The sequence below is a fragment of the Spermophilus citellus genome (genome assembly GCF_964194105.1).
Source record: "Spermophilus citellus genome assembly, chromosome: 11".
Taxonomy (NCBI): domain Eukaryota; kingdom Metazoa; phylum Chordata; class Mammalia; order Rodentia; family Sciuridae; genus Spermophilus; species Spermophilus citellus.
The window spans coordinates 70,869,721-70,896,920 of NC_138192.1; the positions used below are offsets into that span (position 1 = coordinate 70,869,721).

Here is a 27,200-nt window from a genome sequence, read left to right on the forward strand (position 1 = left end):
TTTCCTTTTAAAAATTTAAAGTTTAATGCTGTTCCACTTATTGATTCTTGGTTTTATATCTTGAGCTTCAGAGATTTTGTTAAGAAAGTCAGTGCCTGTGCCAATATATTGGAGTATTAAGCCTCTGTTTTCTTCTAGCAGTTGCAGAGTTTCCAGTCTATTTCCTAGGACTTTGGACAATTTTGAGTTTACTTTGTTGCAAGGTGAGAGATAGGGATCAAGCTTCATTTGGCTACTGAAACTTTTGCACAGCAAAGGAAACAAGAACATGAAGAGAGAGCCTATAGAATTAGGGGTCACTGCCAGCTGCTTCTCTGACAGGGAAGTAATATCCAGAATACATAAAGAACTCAAAAAACTTAACACCAAAAAAAAAAAAACTACCAACCAATAAGGAACAAAAGAACAAAATATACATTTCTCAAAAGAAGAAATACAAATGGCCAACAAATACATAAAAAATGTCTGGCATCCTTAGGAATTAGGGAAATGCAAATCAAAACTACATTGAGATTTCACCTCACTCCAGCTAGACTGTTAATCATCAAGAATACAATAATAAATAATGGAAAGGATGTGGGAGGAAAATGTATACTCATATATTATTGATGGGACTGGAAATTAGTTCAACCACTTGGGAAAGCAGAATGGAGATTCCTCAAATGACTAGGAATGAAACCACCATAGGACCACCTAACCCACTCCTTGGTATTTATAGTATACTAAAATATGTATACTATAGTGATACAGGCATATTAATAGTCAGAGCATAGCAACAGCAAAACTGTGGAGCAGTCCAGGTGCCAGACATAAAGCAGAAAGATATATGACATTTGCTAATAAATGGATGAAACTGGAGAATAGTCATGCTAAGTAAAATAAGTCAGTCTCAGAAATTCAAGGATCAAATGTTTTCTCTCTTATGAAGAAGCTAGAGCAAAATAAAGGTGGGGGCAGATTTTATGGAAATAGAAGAGAGATCAGTGGAGTAGAGAAAGAGGATTAAGGGGGAAAGAGGAAGGGCAGGGAAAAGGAGGAAGTGCAGAATGAAACTGACCAAATTATAAATTCTAAAATCCAGCATTTTCTATGAATGTATTAATAAGCCAGATCAACTAAATTTATCTCATTGTATTAAAAATTGAATTTGGAATATATAGAAAATTTTCAGGGTACAATTCCTACATATTTTGTAGCAATGCTTTAGTAATTTAATTCCTTTGTTCTTAATGCATTGTATATATGTTCATCTATTATTTTAATTAACTTTAAAAAGTTTAAATGCATATAGTATTTTAGTAATAGATACTTTGAAAATTTTCATTAGACTATAAGTCAAAAGGATTATAGTCACATATATATTAAGAACTGTGAAATGTATTAGAAAATCTTGGGAAAATTAAAAAAAAAAACAAATTATGGGGGGTATGTAAACTAACAACAATTAAGGAATTCTAAGATAGTAGATGTCTTCTTCAAAATCCTCCTGGAACAAAAATTAAAGAATTAAGTAGTACTAATTGATAATTCTAATTGGGAATTTAATGTGTACACTTTCAAACATTGGTTTAATTAAGAGTACACAAGAAGGCCTAGCATAGTGGCCCATGCCTGTAAGCCCAGCAGCTGGGGAGGTGGAAGCAGGAGGATCACAAGTTCAAAGCCAGCCTCAGTGATTTAGCAAGGCGCTAAGCAACTCAGTGAGACCCTGTCTATAATTTTTAAGAAAATAGGGCTAGGGATGTGGCTCTGTGGTTGAGTATCTCTGAGTTCAACCCCCAGTACCCCTTCTCCCCACAAAAAAAGAGTACACAAGAAGATATATGAAGGTTGTAAGTGAATATTATGTTTTATCAAAATAAAGTGAGCTTTTTAAGGTTGTTCAAATAAATAATGTATCAGAACAGAATTTTCAAATTTAAAATTTAATTGCATATGTAAAAACATGTAGATTTTAATACTATTTGAAACTGAATGCAGAAAACAGAATTGCTATTCCTCTGCCGAAGTCATACATATGAATCTTCTGCATATAGCCATGCGTTTAACCATGGCAGATAGACCAGATGGTGGCTAAATGAGAAACTTATACAGGGCTTTGGAGATTAAACTTCTGAGGTTTTTTTCTTTTTTCTTTCCACGTCTCATAAAGTAGACCAACAGAATTTTTCCTACCACTTTTCACCAGAAACTAAATATCAACTACTAAAATGATACTAAGAACATAGAACTGTCATCTGTTTGAAGGATAACACCATGAATTTGAACTAAATTATAAGAAATTGAATAAATAACTCTATAGCCATATAGATTGAGTTATATGCTAACTCAAAGTACATTGTACACAGATATCAATTAGAATGTATACGAGAAGTAGAAAAACCTGTAGAAGTAGAACTTATTTCAGTGTTTTATTTTTAATATTAATATCTATTTTATCATTATTTGGGATTGCTATGCAAATAATTATATAATTACACTTATTTTGTCAGAAATAAACATTTTCACTATAAGGAAATAATAGTACATTTACTGAATCAATTTAAGCAAAATATGTGGGCATGGTGGCACATGCCCACATAATCCCAGCTACTCAGGAGTCATAGGTAGGAATACACAAATCAAGCCTGGGAAAAGTCATGAGATTCTATCTCAAAATGGAAAATAAAAAGGAATAAGAAAAACTGAATTTGTAACTTGATGGTAGAGTACCTCTGAATTCAATCACCAGGACTGCAAAAAACAAAACAGTAAAATAAATAGAAATGCCATAGTGTTCAAACTGAATGGGGTCATCAATATAATGAATACATTTTAAAGAAAACCAAGTATTTATTTTGTACTTCTGATGCCACAGTAAGTAATCTCAAAGCTCTCATGCCCCAACAAACATGAACCTAGATTATAACTTCTAACATCATCCTCAAAAGAATCAAAGGTGCTTTTGAGCCATGGATAGATAAAAGGTAGGTCTAGAATATCTTGAAATGTCCGAAGGAAACTAAACTTTCAGTGATTACTACCATTATTCTAAGGATGAAGAAGTCCTATTAAAGAGATTGTATTGGCTAATATTTTGAAAATATGAACACCCAAATAAAAAGAACTGTGTATGGTCAAAACACATTGAGTGATTTCACAAATAAAAGGTAAATACATTTGAATAAAATAAAATGCATTTCAGTTGAGTCTTATTTAATTATATTATCAAATCATTTTTTTATATTTTATCTTTTCTTTCATTCTGAATAAAAAGCTCCAGAGAGTCTTACTGGTTCAACAATTTCTATTTCTGAAGATCATCAGAATTAAAAGCATGCAGTTGGCTGGAGAAAAGGTTCTGAAAACTTGGACCCACAGTATTACTATAATGAAGATGAAAGGACATATTGATTCAAATTACTGGTTACATGAAAAGTAGCATGAGTATGGGTCAGTGAACACTAGAAACAGACATTTATATATGAAGAATCTCTAAAGAAATAAAACATGAAATTGTAATTATGAGTGCACAAAAGCTACCAAAATTAAGTGACATATTTCTATAAATTTAAATGTCCACAAATAAAATAATCCAGGTAGAAAGTTAAATATATGCAGTTAAGTCTCTGAGATAATCACTAAAGTCAAATTTAAAAATAAATAATCTCTCACGTGACAGATAATAAATGGAATGATACAATATCAGAAATTTAGCAATAAGGAATATAAAGGAAAGAAATAGGAGAAGCAGAATAATAATAAATCACATATAAGGTATAGATATAAAACCCAAATTATTTGTAATTGTGCTAAATGTAAATGGTGAAAACTCACAAGTTAAAATGAAGATTATCAAATTGACTTTTGTAAAAACTCAACTATATGTAGTTGTAGTAGACATAACAATGACTTTCCAAAAATAACCATGATTTAATTCCAGAACCTGTCACTGTGTTAATATGCATGGCACAAAGGAACTTTGCAGATGTGATTATGTTAAGAATATTGAGATAGGGATTTTTATATTGGATTATCTAAGTGGGCTCAATGCAATCAATAGGATCCTTATAATAGCAGGGTAAGAGTCAGAAGAGAAATGACAACATAATCAGAGTTATGAATGAGAGAGAGGGTGGGCAGGGGCAGGCAGAGTTAGATTATTTTAAGGAATTGGCTCACACAACAGAAGCTGTAAAAGTCTAAAATTTGCAGGACATATCGGAAAAGTAGACACTGAGAGAGGAAATGATGTTGCAAGTAGAGTCTGAATGCAGTCTAGAAGCGGAATTCTTTCTTGTTCAAGGAACCTTAGTCTTCTTGAAGCTGACTGGATATGGCTTACCCACAATGTGGAAAGTAATCTGCTTTACTAAAAGTCTGTTGATTTAAATGCTAATCAGATCCTTAAATTACCTGCACTGCAACTACTTAACTGGTGTTTTTTTCAAAAACTAGGTGTTAGGGCCTAGCCAAATTGGCACAGCATTATTTATTTATTTATTTATGTATCTATTTATTTATTTATTTATTTATTTATTTATTTAGATAAGAGCTGAAGCAGGGAGACTTCCTTATAATCCTAACTCTAGAAGAATAAAATTTCCTATTTTCAGAAAAAAAAGTGGTTTATTTGAAACCTACCTGCTTCCTTATCATAAAAGATCATTCATCATTTGAAATAGAGATAAAATCTTGAGATTGGGAGATTTTCCTGGATTATGTGGGTCAGCCCTCAATGCAATCACAGGGGCACTTTGCCATTGAAAATAAGACAAAGAGAAAATGAAGCATAAGAGAAAATGTTATGCTCTTAGCTTTCCAATAAAGATAGCAATGAATGCAAGGAATTCAGCTGTAGGAACTGGGAGAGGCAAAACATAGATTCTCCTCAAAAGAAGGGGAGCAGCCCTACTGACCATTTGCTTTTAACTTTCTAAGATTTGTTTTGTACACTGGCCTTCAGACTGTAAAATAATAAATTTGCGTTTTTTAAAAACCAGATTTGTCCCAGCGGCAGTCTTACTTGTTTCAACAATTGTGAAACAATTAGGGGTTATTTGTTCCTGCAGCAGTCTTCATGTGTTCACACTCTTGCAAGACTCAGAACAGGATTGGGTTGTCTATGAGGAAAGATGTGGGGCTTGTTTGATAACAGTCATCTACGACTTTTATAACCTAAGGAATCTAGGTTTATACTGTGACTCAAAAAGTAGAACTCATGGTTTTTACATGGGGAATTAACTGACCAAAGAGTTTTCTGGGACATACTTTTTCTGATAGCAGGAAGATTTGTTCAAAGTGAACATGAGAGTACTGATAGGCAAATGGAAGAATTGATGGGTAACATGATAAATGTTTGAATAATTGAGCAAACATAGAAGGGAAAAGTAACTTTTAAATGGAATTCTCCAAAGTAGACACTATCATGATGATGATTCCCACTTGTGGGTTGAACAACTAAGCATTAGGAAAATAGTTTAAAATGACTCAACAAAGTTGAAAATGGAAAACTAGGAGAAGACTGCTAGTGATTACAACCCAGGGTGGGGATTGGGGGTGAGGAGATTGGGGGTGGGTGGGCGGGAAGAAGAAGCTATTATGGTTGGGAATACCAAGTGAACCATGAATTTGTTTTGGCATTTCACATTATGAGGTTCAATAGAGACTTAGAAATCTGAAATCGGTCTTTTGTTGAATAAATTAAGACTACTCATGGATCTATCTGTATGGTTGAAGGCCAGACAACAGAACTGCTATTTAGAAATAGAGAACAGAAAGACAAACAGAGGTAAAAACATTGATATAGAAGATGAGAGAAATAAATAAACAAATAAAAGAACAGCTTGGTGAATATCACTTATAGTGGAGAGGTTTCCAGCTGTAAGATTTCTATTTCAGTCTGATGGTGTAGATGTACATAGAAGTTCCTAGAGTAAGGAATAGGCATGAAATCAAAAAGAAGAATCAATGTGTGTGTTGCTGCTTCAAGATTCCTTCCATTTAGGTCTCAAAAGCTTTCAAACTTCTCACTTTCAGGAAAGCCACACCTGATGGTCCCTTCTTCGAAGAGTCTTTGTTGGAATAGTTTTTTTTTTTTTTTTTTTTTTTTGCTTGTATTGAATTTTATCCAATCATCATAGTGAGCTAAAATGTTGTTCTTATTGATCCTCCTTTTACCTGAGCTTTGGAAACTTAAAAGAATTTAGGCATTTTGCCTAGTTCTCTATATCCAAACTTTAAGGAAGAAATTACTGTTGATGCTAATGGTGTTGCATCTCACAGTAGCTTTGCTTTTTGTTTGGAATGAGGAACCTAATGAACTTAGTTTGGAAATTCAGACAATCAGGAAAGATTCAGCTTCTTTCATTTCTTCTTTCCATTTTCCTCTTGGCTTTTTTTTAAGTGGTTTCCTGTTTTTCTTTTCTTTTTCTTTTTCTCTTTTTTCCATAAAAGGGGAAAAAAGTACTGGTATCCCCACCTTCCTCTAGCAACACTTCATGGTTGGATAAATCACGCAACTTTAATGAGGTTGGTTTCAGATCTTCTGGCATCAACAAAAGATAGAGTGATGCTCCATTGACCCTCATTCCATCTACCAAAATAACAATTTCATTTTAATTGAGAAACTGCCAGTCTTGAGTAAGGTGCAAAATAAATCACCATGTAGTTTACTTAATGCATTTTTACATTCTTCTGCTGGAGCAAAAATAGTACAACAGATGGACATAAATTCGGCAAAGCTTAATGAGTTGGCAAGTTATGACATAAAGCAAGTTAGAAGGGAGTAACTTTAATGTCTATTAACAAAGAAGGAAAAGTCTTCAAAAATATTGCTTTAGAAATAGAACATTTTATGGATTCTTTAACGTTTTTACTTTCTTTTCATCTTTAGTTACTTGGTATGATTAAGGAAACTGCTTTCAGATAAGCATAATTCCTTTTGTTTTTAACTTTAAAATGTGATGATATTTTGGCAAAAATGGTAGGTGTTCAATGCCTCCTAACGTTCAGATAACCCCCCAGTTTTCTAGTTTCAAAAGAGACAATGTTGTGTGCTTTTCAGCTAGGCAACCTGGAAAGTTCAAGTCTTTATAATAAGGTTATTATTGGTAAGAAGGGCCTCTTAGGCAGAAAATACAGTCCCTAGAAAATAGTATTGAAACATAGAAATTTCTACTGAAGTTTGCTCTATATTTGGAACAATTAGGAAGCCTAAAGATTTTATGTGTAAATATAGAGACTGAGGAAGATGAGGGAGCATTGTGTAGGGATTTGAGAGATTTATGGACAGTAATAACTTAATCCCTATTATCATATTTTTAAAATTACATTTTCTCATATAAGCAAGTATTAAGTTAAAGAACCCATTAACTGAATATAGAGAATGAAAGACTTTCCAGTGGTTATTCTATGAAATATTTAAAGCAAGGCATTGTACTTTCTTGCACAGCCATACAATAGGGGGTTTTCCCCAGTGAAGATATACAGTATGAATTAGTAAAGAAACAAATTACAAAATAACTATGGGGAATTCCGATTTATTTACAAGACTATCCCAACTACCTCTTATTTTTTCCTATGACAAGAATTCATAGGAGAGTCCATAAAGGCCATCTGGTTCTTCAGGTGTATATGTTAATACATTTATTTTAAGAACAGATATTTTGCATTGATGAGTAATAAGTGTGAATGCTTCATATGGTTGGTAATTTACAAATTCTTCAAAATGATTTTCAAAATACAAGCAATATTTTATATCAAAAAATAGTTCTTATGTTCCTAAGAGATAGAAGGAAGTATAGAAATTTAAGAACTATGAGCTTTAGAAAAATAAAAACTGTAGTCGTGTATGGTGGTCCACAACCATAATCCCAGTGATTCAGAAAGCTGAGGTAGGACAATAGAAAGTTCAAGACTAGTCCCTGCAATTTGGTGAGTCCCTCAGCAACTTTGTGAAATCCTATCTCAAAAAATAAAAAAGCTAAACAATCCCTGAATTCAAATCCCAGTACAAAAGAAAAAAAAGAAAACGAGAACCACAAAGTATCCATATGAAATCATGAAGCCATAATACAGTGGTTATCTCAAAATTCTGAGAGCCAGTTCAGCCATTTGGCAGGGCAGAAACCCAAACTGTAGAGGGCTATATTCCTCACTTTTCCATTACTGTGTGTGTGTATGTGTGTGTGTGTGGGGGGGGGGGGTGCTGATAGAATCAAATTAAAAGGAACAAGCTTTTATTTTGACTCACATTTTCAGAGATTTCAGTCCATGTTTGCTCGGTCCAGTTTCTCTTGGCCTGTGAAAACACAGTACATGATGATGGGAGCAGGTGGCAGAGGAGATGGCCAGGAAATAGAGAGATGAAGGCACTGGGATGCAAATATCCCTTTCAAGGGGACTCTCCTGTGACCTAATATCCTCCCACTCAGCCTCTCCTCTTCAGGGTTCCACCATCTCCCAATAGGATGATGATCAAGCCTTTAATACATGGGCCTTTAGGGGTTACTTACCCAAACCACACCAAGGGTTAAGGAGAAAATTTAAGAAATAATCATGGACAGTGAGCTCCATTGGATTTACAACAACCTTGGCAACAAATGGAAGAAGAAAGATGAAGAAACATTTCTGGGATCAGATCTTAAATTTGTTTCTTGTTCGCTTATTTTTGGAGAGCAGGCCATAAAATGGGAACAAATTATAAGTAAAGTAAGATCTCACTCTATACCCAATAAGACTAAAGTGATGAGAAGATTGTCCTTGACTACAATTTGCAGATGGATTTTTTTTTCCCTTTTCGAATACAACTTGTATGTTTTCCATCAGGCAGCTGTTTGCACAATTATAAATACCAATATCTCACATATTACAAATACTGTTGGGTGACATATTATTGAATTTTGATAATTACAAAAAAACTATTTTATAAATAGCTTGGTTATATTCAGAAGCACAGAGAGAATATACTCCAGCTCTTCTCCGCCTTCCAGAAAGAAAGGTAACATCAGGATCTTAGATATATGCATGAGTATTCTCTGAAATATGTAGAATAAAAAAATCAAGGTGTCAAGTGAACCTTCAATAATCTTTCCTTCATTAAAATATGGACAAAGTTTTTAGTTTAAATGTTCAATACCTAATATTTTATATAACAAATATGATAATTTGGGGGGAAATGACTGAGTCATTAGGTACATTCATTATGAAAAAAAAAATTCCTGGGGCTGGGGATGTGGCTCAAGCGGTAGCGCGCTCGCCTGGCATGCGTGCGGCCCGGGTTCGATCCTCAGCACCACATACCAACAAAAGATGTTGTGTCCGCCGAGAACTAAAAATAAATATTAAAAAAAAAAATTCTCTTCTCTCTCTCTCTCTCTCTCCTCTCTCACTCTCTCTTTAAAAAAAAAAAAATTCCTAATAGACATACAAAAACCAAAAACACTATGAAGTAGAGCTTAAGAGTTTTCAAAATCCTTTTACTTCCCTGCATTAAAATAAAATAGATTCCTTTGTTTTACTAAGCCTGTAGTTGGATTCAGCTAAAGTGTATGTGAGTGTATATGTGTGTTTAAACTTGATAATATTTTTTTCAATACCTATGGCAGTGGAAAAAGACTTTTAATTTTTTTTCTCTTTGAATGAATATCTCTTTTAAAATATAATAGGCTATATAAAAAAATAAAGTAGGAAGACTCTAAGAATGTTAAAAATTTAGGACATACACAAAATGTCCCCCTCCATAGGTTTTATATTTATGGCATTCATTTAAAAATTCAGATGCAAGCCAGATGTGGTGATACATGTTTGTAATCCCAGCTACTCAGGAGGCTGGGGCAGGAAGATTGAAAGTTTGAGACTAGCCTGAGCAATCTAGCAAGACCCTGTTTCAAAACAGGCCTAGGAATGCAGCTCAGTGTTAAAGTGCTTGCCTTAGTTCAACCCCAATACCATACACATACACACAAAGTAATTGCATAACAATCTGCCTCAAATAGGTTTTTTTAAAATTTTTTAAACTTTCATAAACCTAAATCTTTAAAGTTAATGCAATATGTAATTTAAGAGATTATAACCAAACTTTTGCCATCGTCCTATGCTCAGAGCCAATAGAAGCATGACTTATTTTTGTGTATCATGTATTATTTGCATTGTAATTGGAAATCACTGAATTTCTCTCTGAAATTCAATGTTCTCATTTGCAAAATGGTAAAATAACATGTTTCTTTGAAAGGGTTGTTGTAAGGATTGTCTTGGTCTACTGAGGTTTCCATAATAAAATACTATAGCCTAGGCATCTTAAATAACAGAAATTTGTTTCCTCAGAGTTCTAGAGGCTGGAAGTTGAAGCTCAAGAGATTAGCATGGTTTGTTTTCTGGTGAGGATTTTCTCCTGGCTTTCAGATAGCTATCTTCTTGCTGTGTCCTCAGATGGCCTTTTCTGTGACTACATGCACTTCTCTTACTCTTCTTATGATCCTTTCTAGGTAATTAAATATAATAGTTTTATTCAATTGAGGCCCCATCATTATGATCTCATTTACTTTTTTATTATCTCCTTAAGGGCCCTTTCTCTGTATAGTTACACTGGGATTAGAATTTCAACTTGTAGATTTGAGGAGGAAACAATTCATTCCGTAACTACTACCAAATTAGAATCTCTGATAATGAAACTTGGTAACCTAAATTTTCAAAAATCAGCCTGGAAAATCCTTAGAGACATGAAAAAAATTGATATCAATACTCTACAAGTTACAAAGGAGTTTTCATGTGGTGTAATTTATATTATAAAGGACAAATTCCCCTGCTTTTTGTGTGATAAGTATAGCTATCAACTGGAAGGAATAAGGTGTCATGGGAAAATGTCAGGATTCTCAAGATATGGGTTCTGATGAAGAAAAGTTGTTTTGAACAAATTAAAAGGCAAGAAATAATTTATTCAATACTAGGGTCATATCTACCTGATATTCATTGTTAAATATTTTGCATATAATTCTTATATGTTGCAATCTACTTTTTATAGTTAGAAAAAAAATCTAATAAATGCATGCACATTAGGAAAAAAGGGAATTCCTAAGATTTCAGTATGTCTTCTTTACCTAAGAATCTCCACTAACCACTGTAATTACTGTATACTCTAAAAACATCTCTGAGATCATATATTTGTTTTCCAGAAGTTAAAAAAATTCTTCCTTTATGTCCAGTTAACATGTATTGATTATGGTCCTTTGAAAAATGGATAAGAGGCTGCAAGTGAATCAAAATATTAACTGTCTTCTCAATCTGCCAAAGGAAAGGAAATAAATAAGTACTAAGAGAATCCATGGCTAATTTGATCATAGTCGGTGGACAGATTAGAACTATGATGATTGGGAGAATTAAAATAGTATTTATAGTTAGGTGCATTTGGGGATCATTGACTTAGATGAAAGAAGATGATTTAGGGGATCTGCTAGAATTTTATTCAAATATTTAAAGATTTCTCATTTGAAAAAAACACTAGTCTCATTCTATGAGTCCCCCAATTTAGAATAGGTTTAAGGTGAACAATTACAGAGATATTTGGGGATTAATGTGAGAAAGAATTTTTCAAATCTGAGTTAATTCAAAAGCCCTCCTTTATAATTCCATATAGCACCTGTACCAGAGCATTTTCAAATAATAAATTATAATCAGGGATTAATTTATCAGAATTTCTCACCAAACCACAATATCCTAGAAGTCAAAGAATGCATGAGATTCAATTCAGTGTCTGGTGACATTTTCTAGCACAACCTGGATATCAATTAGTGTGTGTTAAATGGATGAGTTAATCAATAAAATTGAATTTCTTGTTCCAGCCCTTTCTGGAAAACTCATTCATGAATATATTCTAGGAGAAGTTCAGCCATGAAAGGTTTAGATTACCACTTAAGCACATTTCAATAGAAATAAGTGTTGTGAAAACACAATTCATGGTTATAAATTCTGTGCATTAGAATCCAGACTTCAGCAACTACATGGGTTTACCCAGATCAGATATATATCTAACAACAATGAAAATACCAAAGTATAGTTAAAATGAATTAATAATTAAGAATAATTATTTGATATGGATAAATTATAAAGTAAAATATAAATATTACAGTTAGGCTCTGATCTAAATTTGTGGTCTCATTATCAGATGGGGAAATATTCTACTGCTATCAAAATGAATAGCCAATAGACTGGTTCACTTGGTAATCACATTACTCTTTAGGGTGAACTTAGTGCATCTTCTTAAACATGTTTAAGCAGCAATTACAAATTACAGCTGCTATTTAAGATGAAAATAGTTTCTAAGACCTCGTCTAAGGAAATACTCAGTTGCTGATCTGGTGTACACGGCTTTTTCCATTTTGTTCTCTTCATCGATCTCCCACTTTTATGAACATAAACTGCCAAGACTGGGATAATAATGTTCTTAATTCACATCCTTTACCATTGTTTCCAAGTTCTCTCAATATCTGCTAATAAGTTTCCTCAAAACTTATATTTACCTAAATTCAGTTTAATATTAATAATTGTTCTAATTTTTTTAGAAATTAACACTTTCTAAGTGGTTTTTAAATTAAATATATGTTAACATTTCTTACTTCCTTCTTAAGGAACTACTCATGTTTTGTAATAATTTGAGCACATTGTTTTCATGTTGTTACATGTCCTGAGTCTTTGGAGGTGTGAAGAATGCACTAAACTCTTCTTGTAGAAGGAAACATTGGATATTACCAGTAAAAGTAGGTCACTCACGGGCTGAATCATTTAGTCAATGGCATACCTGTTCCCTGTCATTTTTCTTCTCCACTTTCCCAGGCCTCAAAACCTCAGACACTGAGATGATGGTCCCATTGCAACACAACATGGGCATCATGGTTGCCCATACCTATCCCAGTTGTGAATCTTAGCTTGATCTCTCTAACTTAACAAAGGCATGAATGAGGTCAAGAGGAGATGCACAGTTGATACAAAGGCATGATTGTTTTATAAAAAGAAGTAGAACAATTTTGCTGATGATTACTTGGTTTTCAGAATTTATAATTTTTTCATGAGAAAATAATCAAAATTGGTCCTGTCACACATGGTCTTGGACATTATCATCTTCATATCTAAGCAGATCACCTCATTTGCCCAATATTCACATTATCATTCCCAGATATATTAAGGACAGCCATTAGTAGGGGTACTTTAAAAGATAAAATGGCACCCAAACTGTATTTTCTCTCTATATTATGTGGCTTTGCCTCTACATTCTGACCAAAATTCAGGGTATTCTGTCTCTATCAAGTTCCTTGAATCTATTACTCTTGTCACACTCTATCATACAGGAAATTTAAGTTGATTTCACAAAACTTACTTTCTACAATGTCAACCAAATTTTATTCAGAATTCCATGATTTTTTGTGTTTGAAAATTAATTCTTTGTTGATATGTTTTAGTAAGTTTCCAACTAAGGAGTGAAAGTCAATAATTTCTAGGAATTTCATTTTTTTTCTTCAGAATAAAAAAAGTGGAACAAACTAAGATAAGTACTGCATTTAGTCTTTTTAATATAGAAGAATACCAAGACTTTTTAAAATTAAAAGATGTTGGTTTAATTGTTCTTTATTGACTTTGGAAAACTCTTTAAAAACATTATAATTTCCCAGAATTTGCAGTTACACATATAAGTTTAGTACATTAGCATTACTATGGAATCCTCATATCATAGCCTGAATCTTTTACAAATGCTATTATCAAATCTGATCTATAATTTTAACATTTAAAATAGGAATTTGGAAATTTCCAGTTTGAAGATTGGCTAAGCTTTGCAACTATTTATATTACTTATAGTCCTTTCATATATAAAACTTCATTGATTAAACATGTAAGATTTAAGATATTATGTTGAGATATATTTCTGCTGTTGAATTTATTTATGTAAAATAAAAAGTAACATCCTCCTCAGGAGTACATTATTGATACAATTCTATATAAAAATTCTTAGATTGGTAGATTCATAAGTCAAATAAGAATTAGATGTTTAATTAGATTTTGTGATTTTAGCCTCTGAGGAGAAAGACTTTTAGTGAACTCATTTAAAATAATATATAGTTTAACATATATGAATCAAAATCAAATTATCTCAGAAACTATAGTCTTATATAGTTTGTAAAGGCATATAACTGACATTTTAAAGCACTTTTTGGAGTGTCAATCACTACACTTAAATACTGCTCATAAAAGCCAACAACCACTGAACACACTTTCTGAATGTCAGGCAGTATGTTACATTCATTATAAACATGATTTCATTTACATTATTGGTTGTACAATAGCTCTATTAAGAGATACTATTATCATCCTAATTAGAAAGTGAGAAAATTGGTGTTTAAATATACTAAATAATTCATCTGTTGTTATATAAGCACTAGTGTTGAAGAGAAATTTAGAGTCAGTTGGTCTGAATCTACAGTTCACAGGCCTGAGCATTCCACAATAATGCCATGGGACCCAAACCTTCACAAATTACTTGAGTTGGATATTAGGGTCATTTTTATACACATGGGCCTTGAAGCTCAACAATGGTTAATGTACAGTTCAGTTATACATCTAATAAATGTCTCACCAGAATCCAAATTCCCACAGGGGAAGAGAAACGAAATAGCATCCTACCAGAAACTATCTAAAAAGAAGAATGTCCCTATAGATAAGTGTGAACAAGTCTCTTTTTCCTGGGAAATTCTTATTTTTGTCAGCATGTTTCAATCTCAATTGGATGTTCCTTTTTGTCTAACATCTGTAGAAAAGAAAATGATAATAGCTTAATTAATTAATTCATCTGCAGATTAACTAGTTGATTCCAAAGTATGAGCAGAATATGATTCTGGTGAACGTAACACAATTTATTTTTGTTTTTTAAAAAAATTGTATGTGTTTCCAAGTGGATGGATTTAAGAAGTCAGGGTTATTTAGAATGATCCATCAGGGTAGCTAAGAGGGAACACTCCCCAGGGATTAGAACATATAGAAAAAATAAGATTTTTCTAAAAAGAAAGTAATGTCTCCCTCATAGTTTTCTTTAAATGATTTTTGACAGGACAATATTTTGTTTCTCTCTTCCTATTTACTTTAAATAATATGCATAAAATTAGCATAGAATCATAGTGTCATAAACATATTTGAGATAAAACTTAGTGATAGAAACCTCTTCTAGACCAATTAATTATTTGACTTTTCTTAAATTGAGATGAATTATTTTATTTGGGGTGTCTCTGTGCCCAGAGAAGAAAAATTGGCATCCCAGTCTCCCTTGAACAAAAGTTTAGCTAAGTGGCAAGCTTCTACTAGAGAGGGTTTTCTGAGACTGAAGTCAAAACAAAAATAGTACCCCCAAGAGAAGCATTCGGCCCTTTTACTTTCTTCCTTCTTAGAAGATGAACACTGTTTTTACAGATGTGCCATCTTTCTTGTGAACTTGAGGACAAAAGCTAAGAATGATAAAGGGATACTTGGCATAACGGGTCCTTACTCTCACTTGGTTGGAAAAATGAACTCTCTGTGGAAGGCTTTTCTGTTTAAGTCACTGTGGCAGGATTTTATGTAATTGAAAGTCACATGAAATATTATCTGATTCTTCAATGTTAGAAAGTATAATGATATCAAATATTATTTTAGCCCTAATAAGAACTCTTCAAATTACTTCACTTAGAGATAATATTTACATTTAAATATAAAATAATTTAAAACATTGCCTCTCAGTGGAAGTGGATGTAAATGTGGGCCTCCATTCTGAGCACTCCCAGCACTGTCCTTTTTGTTTTGTTTTTTAAGAAAAATAACTCAAAACAAGATTTTGTTGTTTCCTAAGGTTTAAGTTGAAAACCAGAAAGAGAAGCATGCTCATTAGCCAGGAACTGAAGACCATCACGCTCTGACATCAAAATTTCCGTTTTCTTTTAGAGATGAAGACAAGCCAAGAACCCTGTGAAAATTGCCCCTTTGCCCCTCTAAGGAGAAAGGGCTTGGTGAGACCCAGGTGGGATGAGAGCCAGATAGTAGTAGACAGGAAATTTTACCTTCCAGTTCTCAGTTAGCAAACTTCAAAGCAGTGAAAGAAGTTTTGATAAAATATATTTGAAAAAAGGTCTTTGTCCAGAAAGACATGAAGAGCTCATTAATTTGGTGAAACTCCTTCCTTAAGATTTACAGTGTTGTCTTAGTATGGAGTGGTGAGGATCTTCACCTTGATTCTCCTGTGGAAGTTTCACAGCACTGCCACAACCCACCAGGTGTCTATAGAACACAATCTGTCAGTCATTAATGTTGCCTCTGCTCTTAACTAAGTAGTGGCAAATTTTACTAGAGGGTATTCTGTCACAGATTAAACCTCTTTTTGCTTTTGCTTTTAGTTGGAAAAGTTTCCAGGTTCATCACAGTGCTGGTAAAGAGTTCATTAGGGATAACCTCTCTTGGAAAACAAAAATGTTGGGAATGTCTAAGGGAAGTATCTATAGAATCTGGAATTCAAGGTGAATAGTCCTATTTTTGTTTTTAAGTTTTTGTTGTTTGTTTGTTTGTTTGTTTTTAATAAGAAAAACTGAAAGAGGAAGTCTCAGAGGGAAAGGAAAAATAGTGGATTTTAAATGCCTATGACAATTTTGCTAAAACCAATCCTGAACCAGCACCTATAAGCCAAGTGTTGCCTTGGGGAATTTTTTTTTTTTTAACTTGTGTGTAAGCAAAGTTATTCTGGGACCCTGTTCTATTGAGAGCAATTCTTGGGAATGATTTCCCCAAAGCATTGCTGTGTGTAAGTATGAGCCTGGACCTCATTTAAAACCTGAGCAGAGAACTCTGTATCTGCCACTGAATTCTGAACCAAACTATTACAGGAAGCTTTGTGTATAAAACAGATAAGATGTACCTGCCTGAGTCATCTTTTCCCAAATAGACTCAACTGCAGCCTCATCTTGAGTATTTCATCACTTCCACCAAGAGTACTTGGTTGTCAGCCCTCATCACCCCAGTCAATGCTCAAAATAGTAACTAGTGATTCGATCGCCAATTTCGCTGAGTATCCTGAATAAGGAAAGTGGAGAATGTGAGGTTTGGAGGGGCCAGACTGCTCTACAATTCCTGTTGTCAGCATTGTACTCTGAAAATGCACTCGGATATATTCTTTGAATCCCATGCCACCTCCAAACTGTACAATATCACTGAATTATGTAGTAAAAAGGAACAAGACCCCAAGAAACCAGGACCTTTTTATCTTCAAGTATATATTTGCAGCTCTGGACCATTGACTCCCATCTCAGCATTTCTGAGAGTTTTCTAAGAGTAATGAACCACGATATTCTATTCTAATTTCTTATCTTTGTTGTTATTTCTGAAAAATAACCATCCTTAACAGATTTGTCTCTGCTAAAAATTCAAAACTAATTTGTTTTAAAAACATTTTAATTGACACATAATAATTGTACCTATTTAAGTGGTACAGTGTGGTATTTCAGTATATGTATACAATGTGTAAAGATCAAACAAGGTTGTAATTAGTACATTTATCACCTCAAACACATAATTTTGTTGTAAAGATTAACTTTGTAAATTTGAGTTAATTTACAAACTTGGGGGAAATTTTCAAATTTATTTGGATTGCTGTTAGAATGGTTCTTAATTAGTATATTTCTCAAATTAATTAAGACTCTAGAATACCATTAATAGAAGCCTAATCCATGTACCCTGCCTGGATCCCAGCTGGTTGGATTTGACTGCCAGCCCATATGAAAAAGAGACAAAAAGTAGAAGAAAGAATGACCTTTATGCAGTTATATCAAACTGGGGAAAAGCAGTTGCTTATCCCACCGGTTTCACAGACTCCCTTATAATATATAGAAACAAAAGTCGAGTGACAGACATATGTAGATTTATTTGTCTCGTGCTAGACAGGCCTGAGCAGAGGCATCTCCACTCCTAGCTTCATTGGAGCCTAACAAGGTGGGGGTTGAAGTCCTTCAGTTTTCACTTTCTGCAGTAGGAAGTACTTCTTAATTCAGTCTGTTTGAATATCATTTATGGCACTGCATAAAGAGATTATTGTGATATCGTAAAACACTTTTGAATTTCCACATATTCAATCTTAAGTTATGTAAACAACAATTTTGACTCATAGAAGACATTTATGAGATTCACTTTATACTCAAAGAAATTGAAACTCAAGGCCACAAGGCAGCTGAATAAAAATTCTCTGGCAACAATCTTAGGGTGGTGAATCCCAGTTCTGTATTCTTTATTACTACCCAATAAGCAGCATGCCCATATTATGGCATTCCCCTAACTATATCCCTTTTATTCTAAATCCCATTCATTAATTGAAGATGAATTTGATTTTATTTGTTGTTACTGTTTTTGTTTATTACTCAAAGAAAAAAATTATGTATTCATTCATCTCCTTACTTAGGGAATTTTAACAATATCTGAATCTGTCTGCTGATGTCATTGATGATCTGATATTTGTTTTACATGTGCATACCAAATTTCAACTTTCCTTTGATTGGTGTGTGTTGTGAGGGCAGATGAGAGGCAGGAATTGGATGCCATTGTCTTCAACCCCACTTACAAAAAATTCTCTCCATTTGGAAGCCATTTTATTTTATCACAAGTCATTTAATAATATTCTTTGTATACTTTTTGATCACTGTTTGCATGATTTTCAATGATAGGTTTTTATGTGTTATATGTGATGAAATACACATAACATGAACAATTGTTACCTTTTGTTTTTATATGTTGTTTTATAAATGTTTTATAAGTACTTAGCATAGTACCTTCCTCATAATAAGCAATCAACAAGAATTTATTGAAATAATGAATGCTATTATATTGTCTGGAGTTCATAAATAGTTCTATGAGGCAACAAAACAGTTTTTAAAATTGTGGGGTTCATAGGCTTTAGACATCAGAATCACATATATTGCATTATCAGAAGGGAGAGTCCCAGGGCCTATTCCAAATCTAGGAATTCTGAGACTCCCCAATGGGTCCTCAGGAATCTGCACTGTTAACACTGAGGTGATGTTTGTGCACAGCGAAGGTGAGAACCAAAGCATATCTGACCAGACTGTAAACCCTTTAAGTTGGGAATTATATTTCCTAACCCTTTGGCAGCTTTCTGCAATAAACTCTAAAACGTCTTTATTCTTTGTATCACTAGCATTGAGATTCATATTTGAAACCTCAGGAGAACCAGTTTTGAATGGGTGTTTTTCCCACAGTGATGCTCTGTATTTGAATGTGGTAGAAGCTTGCCATGTGACAGAACATCAGCTTTACTCTAAATAATAGGTATTGTCTGGTACCCAGCCTACTTGGAATAATCCATGAAATATTTAACAAATATCTTCTTTTGTTAAATACTAGTTATCCACATCCTGCATACAGCTTGCTAGGATGCTTCAAGATGGGTCCTTTTACTGAGGATTAGTTTTTGTTGTATAGAATCTGGAAACAAAAGCTGCTTCAATCAGCCTGTCACTGGTGAACTTGTAAGCTGAGTACCCAGCACAAGAAGGGTCATGATGGGAGGTGCAATTCTCCCTTCCATGACTTACTAAATAATGTAGCTCCCAGAGGTAGCCATGAGAGATTTGGTGTCTGGTAACTGCTATCTGGCGACGTATGTCCATCATGCTTGATGTTCATTAGTTAGATGAGATCAGTGAGTTAAAGAACTGTTAAATTTGTGTTTTCCTTTAATGGATACGTGACTGTAGTAGCACAGTCACAGGACAGAAACTTGACAGAAAAGGACATGGCGGTAAGATAAGCTTATTACAAATGTACAACTTCATAAATTCTTTTAATAACTTGTCTTAGCAAGGTGTCTTAGCCAGTTCACTTAATAAATGCAAATGAGGGGATAAAAGAAGGAAAAAATAAATAAATGCATTCTTCCTATCTTTTTCCTTGTGTATATGAATTATGCATGCATATTATTAGTGGCAAATTAAGTAATGTACTGTTAGGTACATTTTCAGCAGGAAAACTAATTGAAAATCTGTTTTGATGAACTTAGAATAACAGAAAAATTAATGAAATTGGCAACATCTAACATTAAAGCTGTAGTTAGATTTTTTTTCTAATATTGAAAATGCTATTTCTTTGAAACTCGGCTCATTTCTTTTGCATCCTTATCAGGTAAAGATAGTCAGTAACTATCTGCCAAGAGTAATATAAATTTCCCTCCCTCAAAATATCAGTTAATTCTTTTTCAAACAATTTTAATTGTTGCCATTCGAATTTCTTCACTGAAAATAAATATTGTCTGAGAATATTTCTCAATCACAACAAAAATGCAGACAATAGAAAATGCAAACAAGACAGAAAATTAAATTGCACTAATATTAATATAATAGACCTAATTTGGGGGATTTAAAAGCTAAAGCTTTGTTGCACAGTGCTAGTTTGAACAATTTCCCTAACCCTAACTTGCTTTCTACAGTTGCAAGACTTAAGGGTTTCATTGGCAGAGAATCTGGCTTAGTGATAACATAAATTTGGCAGGTTCTTGGAAACCTTTAGTTTTGTAGATTGAAACTGCAGCTTGTTGATGCTGATAAGCCTTGCAATTTACTTATGTTCTATCATCTTGTTGGAATCATTAGCTACTCTTTTAAAGGAGGCTAGAATTGTATTGCAAAATATTTTCCCTTTGTAGTCACATTGTTGTAGTTTACCAAAACTTTGAGAAGTCCACTAGCAAAAAGTTCTATCCAATAATACCTTTGATGCCACTCTGACGTTTTTTATTCTCAAATTGCCAGAGCCTTCATTTTGATAAAATTTTTTCCTAATTTTAGTTTGCATGAAAATTGCTAAATATCTGAAAAACGTAATTATAGTTATGTTTAAAGGGCATCAGGAGAGGTGTTCTGATTTCTGAAGTAAAATGGGCAGGAGGGTGGTGAGGCTTGGTAAAAGAGAGTAGAGAGAGACCAGTAGAGACAATGAGAAGAAAGAGAGGCATTTTTTAGTCTTTCATGAAAAAAGAAATTGACTTGTGACTGAAATTATTGTACAAAACAGCTCTGGCAGGCAATCGAGGCCCTATGTTTTCAGAAATTCAAAGTCAACTTTAAATTATTGCAGAGAATGAAACAAGAGTTAAACAGTCACCTGAAGAACCTCTAGCTGCAAATTTCAGCAAAAAACCATCCATCCACATCTCCACAGCAAATATATTGAGGAGGCCTCTTGAGTTCCTGAAGCTGAATTTTGTATTCTTTTCTGATATAACCTTTGACAGGTTACTTGACATAGAGTGCCACACTTCTAGAGCAATGAAAATGTCATCACTTGCAGGCACAGGTATCATTTCAGAGAAGTAATGTAAATAAATATATTTATTACCAGCAGAGGGAAAAGAGAGGCTTTGCATGCTGATTTTGGAGAAGGAGATAGTGTTGTAATTTAAAACAGAGATGATTGCAGTAAACTGACTCTCGGATTTAAGTTACTTTCAATGGTCATTCTGTGCTTAGTGAAAAGTGAGAATATTGGAATTTGATGCTATAAGTATTAGAGAGATTGGTGAGAAATTAAAAAAATATACCAGAAAAATCTATAATTGTTTGGTTTCCCACCTCCCATGGAAGAAAGTACACAATTTAAACCTGTGCTGCTAAAGATAGGATTTATTTTTTTTTCTTTCAAGTATAGAAAAACCAACTGTCTTAAATCCCAATACAGCAGTACAATTGTTTTCCTTTTCAAAAAATTCTTTCGGTTCTTGCACATATGCATATGTTTTGACACTGTGAAATAGAGTCCCTTCTGTGCACTTCTTTGCCTAATGTTATGCCATAAATGTATTTCAGTATCTCTGTTGTCTTTTTTATTTACCATTGAAATGGCTATACAGTTTCATTGTGTGGCTAGACCATAATTCAGTAAAATATTCCTCTTACATTGTGCTTTAGAATGTTCTCTTATTTTTAATAACTACAAAAGGGCTTCAAGGCATATTTACATATAAAGAATGCTTTTCTATTAAATTATTATTTCAGGATGAGTTTTCCTTTTAGAAATTTAGCTCATAGGTGACAGTGTTTTTTGTCACTCTTGTCATCTAGCAGGCTGCTTAAAACATTTCACTCACAATGTTTCTGTCGTAATCATATATTTGTTAGATTTGGAAATGTGTTTCAAGTTGATAAATAACCATGCTTTCAACTTGAAACACTCTTACTAGAAAAGTACACCAAAGCATGTCTTCAAATACAAGAAACGAGAGTTATGACTTATAAGAAGTCTTAGCAAATCAACCATAAGAGACTATTTACAAAGCTTGTTTAAAATTTGACTTTAGTGAATTTCAGTAGAATGAGGAAACATTTAGTAATTTTTCTTCTCTCCAATACTTACACAAACATTTTTTTTTTTCTGAGCAGAATTGTGTCCTTGACAGGCCACATCATTGCTATTTTTCTTGTTGTTTTATGCAACAGGCCCCAAACCTGACATTATTATTATGATTAGGAATAAAATCACTGTTAACAATAATAGAGGCAGGAGATAATTCTTACAACTACAGAGATCACAAGATACAAGAACACTTTTTAAGAATTCAGTCTTTAATGGACAGACAACTTAATTTTGCAAAGGCTGTCCCATGTGTGCTTAAAAATTCTCCCTCTGCCTGCCTGATACTCTTTCACACAAGGGATCATATCACCTGACAGCAACAAGAAGCGTAATTTTGGGAATCCTAGCATAAGTGTCAGATGTGTATTTCCTAAATCCTGGCAGATTTTATCTCTGTAGTCAGTGTAAGCCATTGCTCCATTTATTAGTGTTTCTCAAAGTATGAATCTCAGACCACTTTCCTTAAAATTACCTCAGGGGTTTTTAAAAATGTGTTTAATTGGGTGTCCCTGAAGATCTGAATCTAAATTAATCCCAGGAAAAATGTAGTTCCATACATTGAATCTATATGAGATGAATAAGGGGGGAAAACTATTTCCATATATTACTGCTGATTTGCAGTAAAAACCTAAATTTGACAGCATTGGACCATTGATTCCATTAACTACTGATTGAACCACAATTTTTTGCCAGATGCTATGTTAAAGGCCAAGTATAAACTGTTCAATAATAAGAGGTATGTGCCCTGAACTTGGGGATTTCTCAAGTTAGGAAACAAAAATAAAATAGTAACACAAACAAATATGATATTGCAATTGGGATAATCTGTACAATGAAGACCATATTGTAAGGGAGATTAAATAGTAAGATAGAATGCTTTGGAAAGTTAAGAATGCCTCTCTAAGGGAGTCAAGCCTTTAAGAATAGAAAATTAATAGATAACAGATGAATCGGAGAGGGAAGAATACATCAGGAAGAAGGAACATCATTTGTAAAGGACCTGTGGTAGGAGAGAAAATTAAAAGAACTACCACAGACTAAGAGAAGGATGGAAAATTAAGTACAAGGAGAGGTCGAAGGAACAGAATCTTGGCTGAAAATCCTTAAAATTAGCAAAACCATCCCCTAACAAGAAAACTTCAGAAGTCTAATACTCTCATGTTTTAGGTATGTTATTTTTTTATGTATATTCTTTTCTCCATTAAAAAATGAAAAAAAAAGAAAAGAAAATGTAAAGTTGATTAACAGAATCAAAATGACTTTGTGCTATATGTGACAATCTAAAATAGCACATATTTGTACTGAAAGGCAAACATTGTTTGTGTTAATCATCAATGTTTTTTTATAGGTCATTGGTTAATCTTATAGCTTCCATGGAAGTTTTTAGTTTCTTCCCACCTCAGTCTACCTTGGCATATCATGAGACTTAATGACTCAACATACTGAAGCTTAACTTAGAGACAATAAGCCCTTCACATTGAAGTTCAAATATCCTGCACTCAAGTTGTTCTTAAATATTTCTTACTCGTGGCTAGATGAGGTGACAAATAGGCCTCTACATATATAAACAGTTGCAATTTTTGTGTCATGGTCATAGGATATCACCTTGGAATCTTTATTTCAACACATTTTTTTAAAAATCAGATGTTTTTAGAATATTATTTTAAAAATATATAACAATTTTCCTCTGTTCATACAAACCTAGAATTTGACTTATGCAATTCTCTGAATGCTAGGGAAATTTTATCATTTTATTCATAATCTGTACTTAGCTTGTGGCCTTTCACAGATGCCAGCTAATTTTTAATATAATGAAAGTTATTTGTTAAATATGATGATGATTAACATAATGCTTTTTAAGAACTTGCCAAGCTCATGACTAAATGAAATGAATAATCAATTATATATAAACATATATATATATATATATATATATATATAAACATATATATATATATATATATATAAACATATATATATATATATATATATATATATACATACTAAAAAGGAAACTGAGTCTTACCTTTTATTAGTGATTTTTTCCTCTTTCCACATTTTTATTGGTGTACTATAGTTGTACATAAGGATGGGATTTGTTGTTACATATCCATATGTATACACAATATAACAATATAATTTGGACAATATCCTTCTTATGTCAACATTTATCAAAATGAATCTGATGGAAGACAACACCTCAGGACATCAGGGGCAATTTATTATAAAAGACTCCCTAGTCAAATAAGTTTGGAACAACCTTGAATTACTTGGTCTTCTTTTGAAGGACGTTTCACAGCATTTAACAAAGAAATACACCTTGTAATTCTCCCAGATGAGATATATATCAAGTTTCTTAAACTCATTTGTCCATATAATTCTGTCTTATTTTCTGAAAAACATTATATAGGACTAGTATTTTAGGGACAACATCAGGGACATGCTGCCTTCTGCCATGTTGTTGCAACTCCCTGCTCAGGAGTGTGAAGGGTTTCCCAACCTCATGTGACACAGCAACACAAGTAACAGGATAGCAGTGGCACAGAGCGTCACTAACAACACTGAAATATATATCAGCATAACCTGCTGTCAGAATTAGACAACAGACATCTCTGAACGAGAACAAGTGGTCTGGCTCCAGTCAAGAAATAGAAGCCATATAGTAAACTAAACAAGAAATGTTAGTGTAAGATCTTACAACTGTAACTCAAATAAAACAAAACAACGCACAAGACTTTCAGATATAAGGCAAAACTGTATGGTAGCCTAAGATTGAAGGATTGACAAACTTGAAAAGGATCCTGGCGGTTTAGAGAAGGTATGGGTCAGCCCATACCTTGTTGGTTAGCCAGGTGATTTAGCCAGGCTAGGGCTGGTCTGCAGTTTCTAGAGAAGCAATAGACCATGGGCCTGAGTGTACATGGAGCAGACAATCAGCAGTTGGTGGCAAAGCCAGGCTTTGGGAATCAGAGTACCTGTCTTGGCCAGAGACCTTCAGAACACATAGACTATCAGATTTATAGAGGGAGCAGCAATCTATGTTTATCTCTTGGGGCACAGGGAGGCTGCATGCAGGATGCTCAGGAGTTTACAGAATCAAAAGCTGTTCCCTGTGTGACCCTCTAGGTTATAGACAGCTATATGCTTTACTACCTATGTCACTTAACAATGTTCATGCAGGTGCTAAAGCTGATGTTTTCCTCCTTCCACAAATAGAATAAAACTTGGAGTAGTGATTACCAGATTATTTATCTGTTAGGTGCCAACTTTTTATTTTTGAAATTATTATACATTCACAGAAAGTTGCAAAATAATAACAGTGATCTCATGGATTATTTATAAAGTTTTCTCTAGTAATAACATCTTACATAACTACAGTACATTATAAAATCCAGGAAAATTATATTAGCATAATGTGTCCATATCTAGTTCTATACCATTTATCATCACCAACACCACAATCTACAGAATTTTTCTACTTCCACATAGTCAACCCCCCACATTATAATTCCTAGTAACCACTAATCTGCTCTGCATATTCATAATGTCATCATTATAAGAAAGTTGTGATCATGGAATTATATTTTTATGTCACTTTTGAGATTGGGTTTTTTTCATTCAGCATAATACCCTTACATATGAAGTTGGACAATATTTTTTTATCTACCCTACAAATCTTTTGTAATTGGTTTATTTAGACCATTTACATTTCATGTAATAATTGAAATAGTGGGGTTTACATCTAACATTTTAGTTTGTTTTCTCTTTGTACCCTCTTTTCCATGTTGCTGTATGGGTTAATTGAATATTTCTTAGAACATATTTTAGTTTATCTATTGTGATTTTTAGCATACCTCATATATGATAGATATTTAGATGTCTTCTCTAAGTATTATATATATATATATATATATATATATATATATATATATACACACACATGTATACATATAAGCATGCATACACACACACACACACACACACACGTATAAATGACTGAATCCCTGTAAGCACTTCTTTAAAGTGAGTAGTGTTGAGCATTCTCATATATAATACTTAGATAAACCATCTGAATATGCATCATAGATATGTTAAAATCACTACAGATAATATAATATTTATGTTAAATATAATAAATATATGCCTATATGTATAATATATGTAGATCTTCTCACAATCTATTGGCATTAACATTTTAAAAGTTTGAATTAAGTGTAAAATTTTTACTGAGTTTATTTCTTTATCTTTCCTAGTTTATAACATAACTATATTAAGTAGCTCCTCTATATCTAATGAAAACTACATCAGTTAACATTATTACACATTTTGTTTCAACTGTCAACCCTAATGAAAAAAAAAGAGGTATAGTGTATATATCCATGAGTTTGCTCTTTCTGTTCTTTCCTCCTTCCTGATGTTCCAAGAGTATTATTTGTTATTCCCTTTGTTTTTCAAGAACTCCCTTTAGCCATTCTGTTAGGACAGATTTATTTGTGCCAAATCCTCCAAGTGTTCCTTTTCTGAGAATTCTTTATTTTCTCTTTATTTCTGAAAGTTAATTTTTCCAGACATAGAATTTGGGGTTGGTAGTTATTTTTTTAGCACCCCAAAAAGTGTTCTACTTCCTTCTGGTTGCCATAGTTTCTGATAAAAATCTGCTGCATTTGATTTGTTTTTCCTCTTGGGCAAGGTGCCCTTCCTTTCTCATTGCTTTTAATAATTTTAACACAATGTTGTTTTCTGAAATGTGATATGATATTTGTGGGGGTTAGTTCACCTTCTTGAATCTGTAGATTTATGTATTT

At 33.2% G+C, this 27,200-nt stretch overlaps 1 protein-coding gene across 1 annotated transcript in view; it reads left to right on the forward strand.

Annotated features, from left to right (window-relative positions):
- Positions 1-19,783: 19,783 nt before the first annotated feature.
- LOC308630914 (uncharacterized protein) overlaps positions 19,784-27,200 on the forward strand; it is a gene marked incomplete at both ends in the record, with an annotated part of 16,849 nt that continues 9,432 nt past the window's right edge. Inside the window, one exon of the mRNA XM_081261728.1 lies at positions 19,784-19,789. Within this exon, the coding sequence (XP_081117854.1) occupies positions 19,784-19,789 (6 nt within the window). The remainder of the gene's footprint in view (positions 19,790-27,200) is intronic.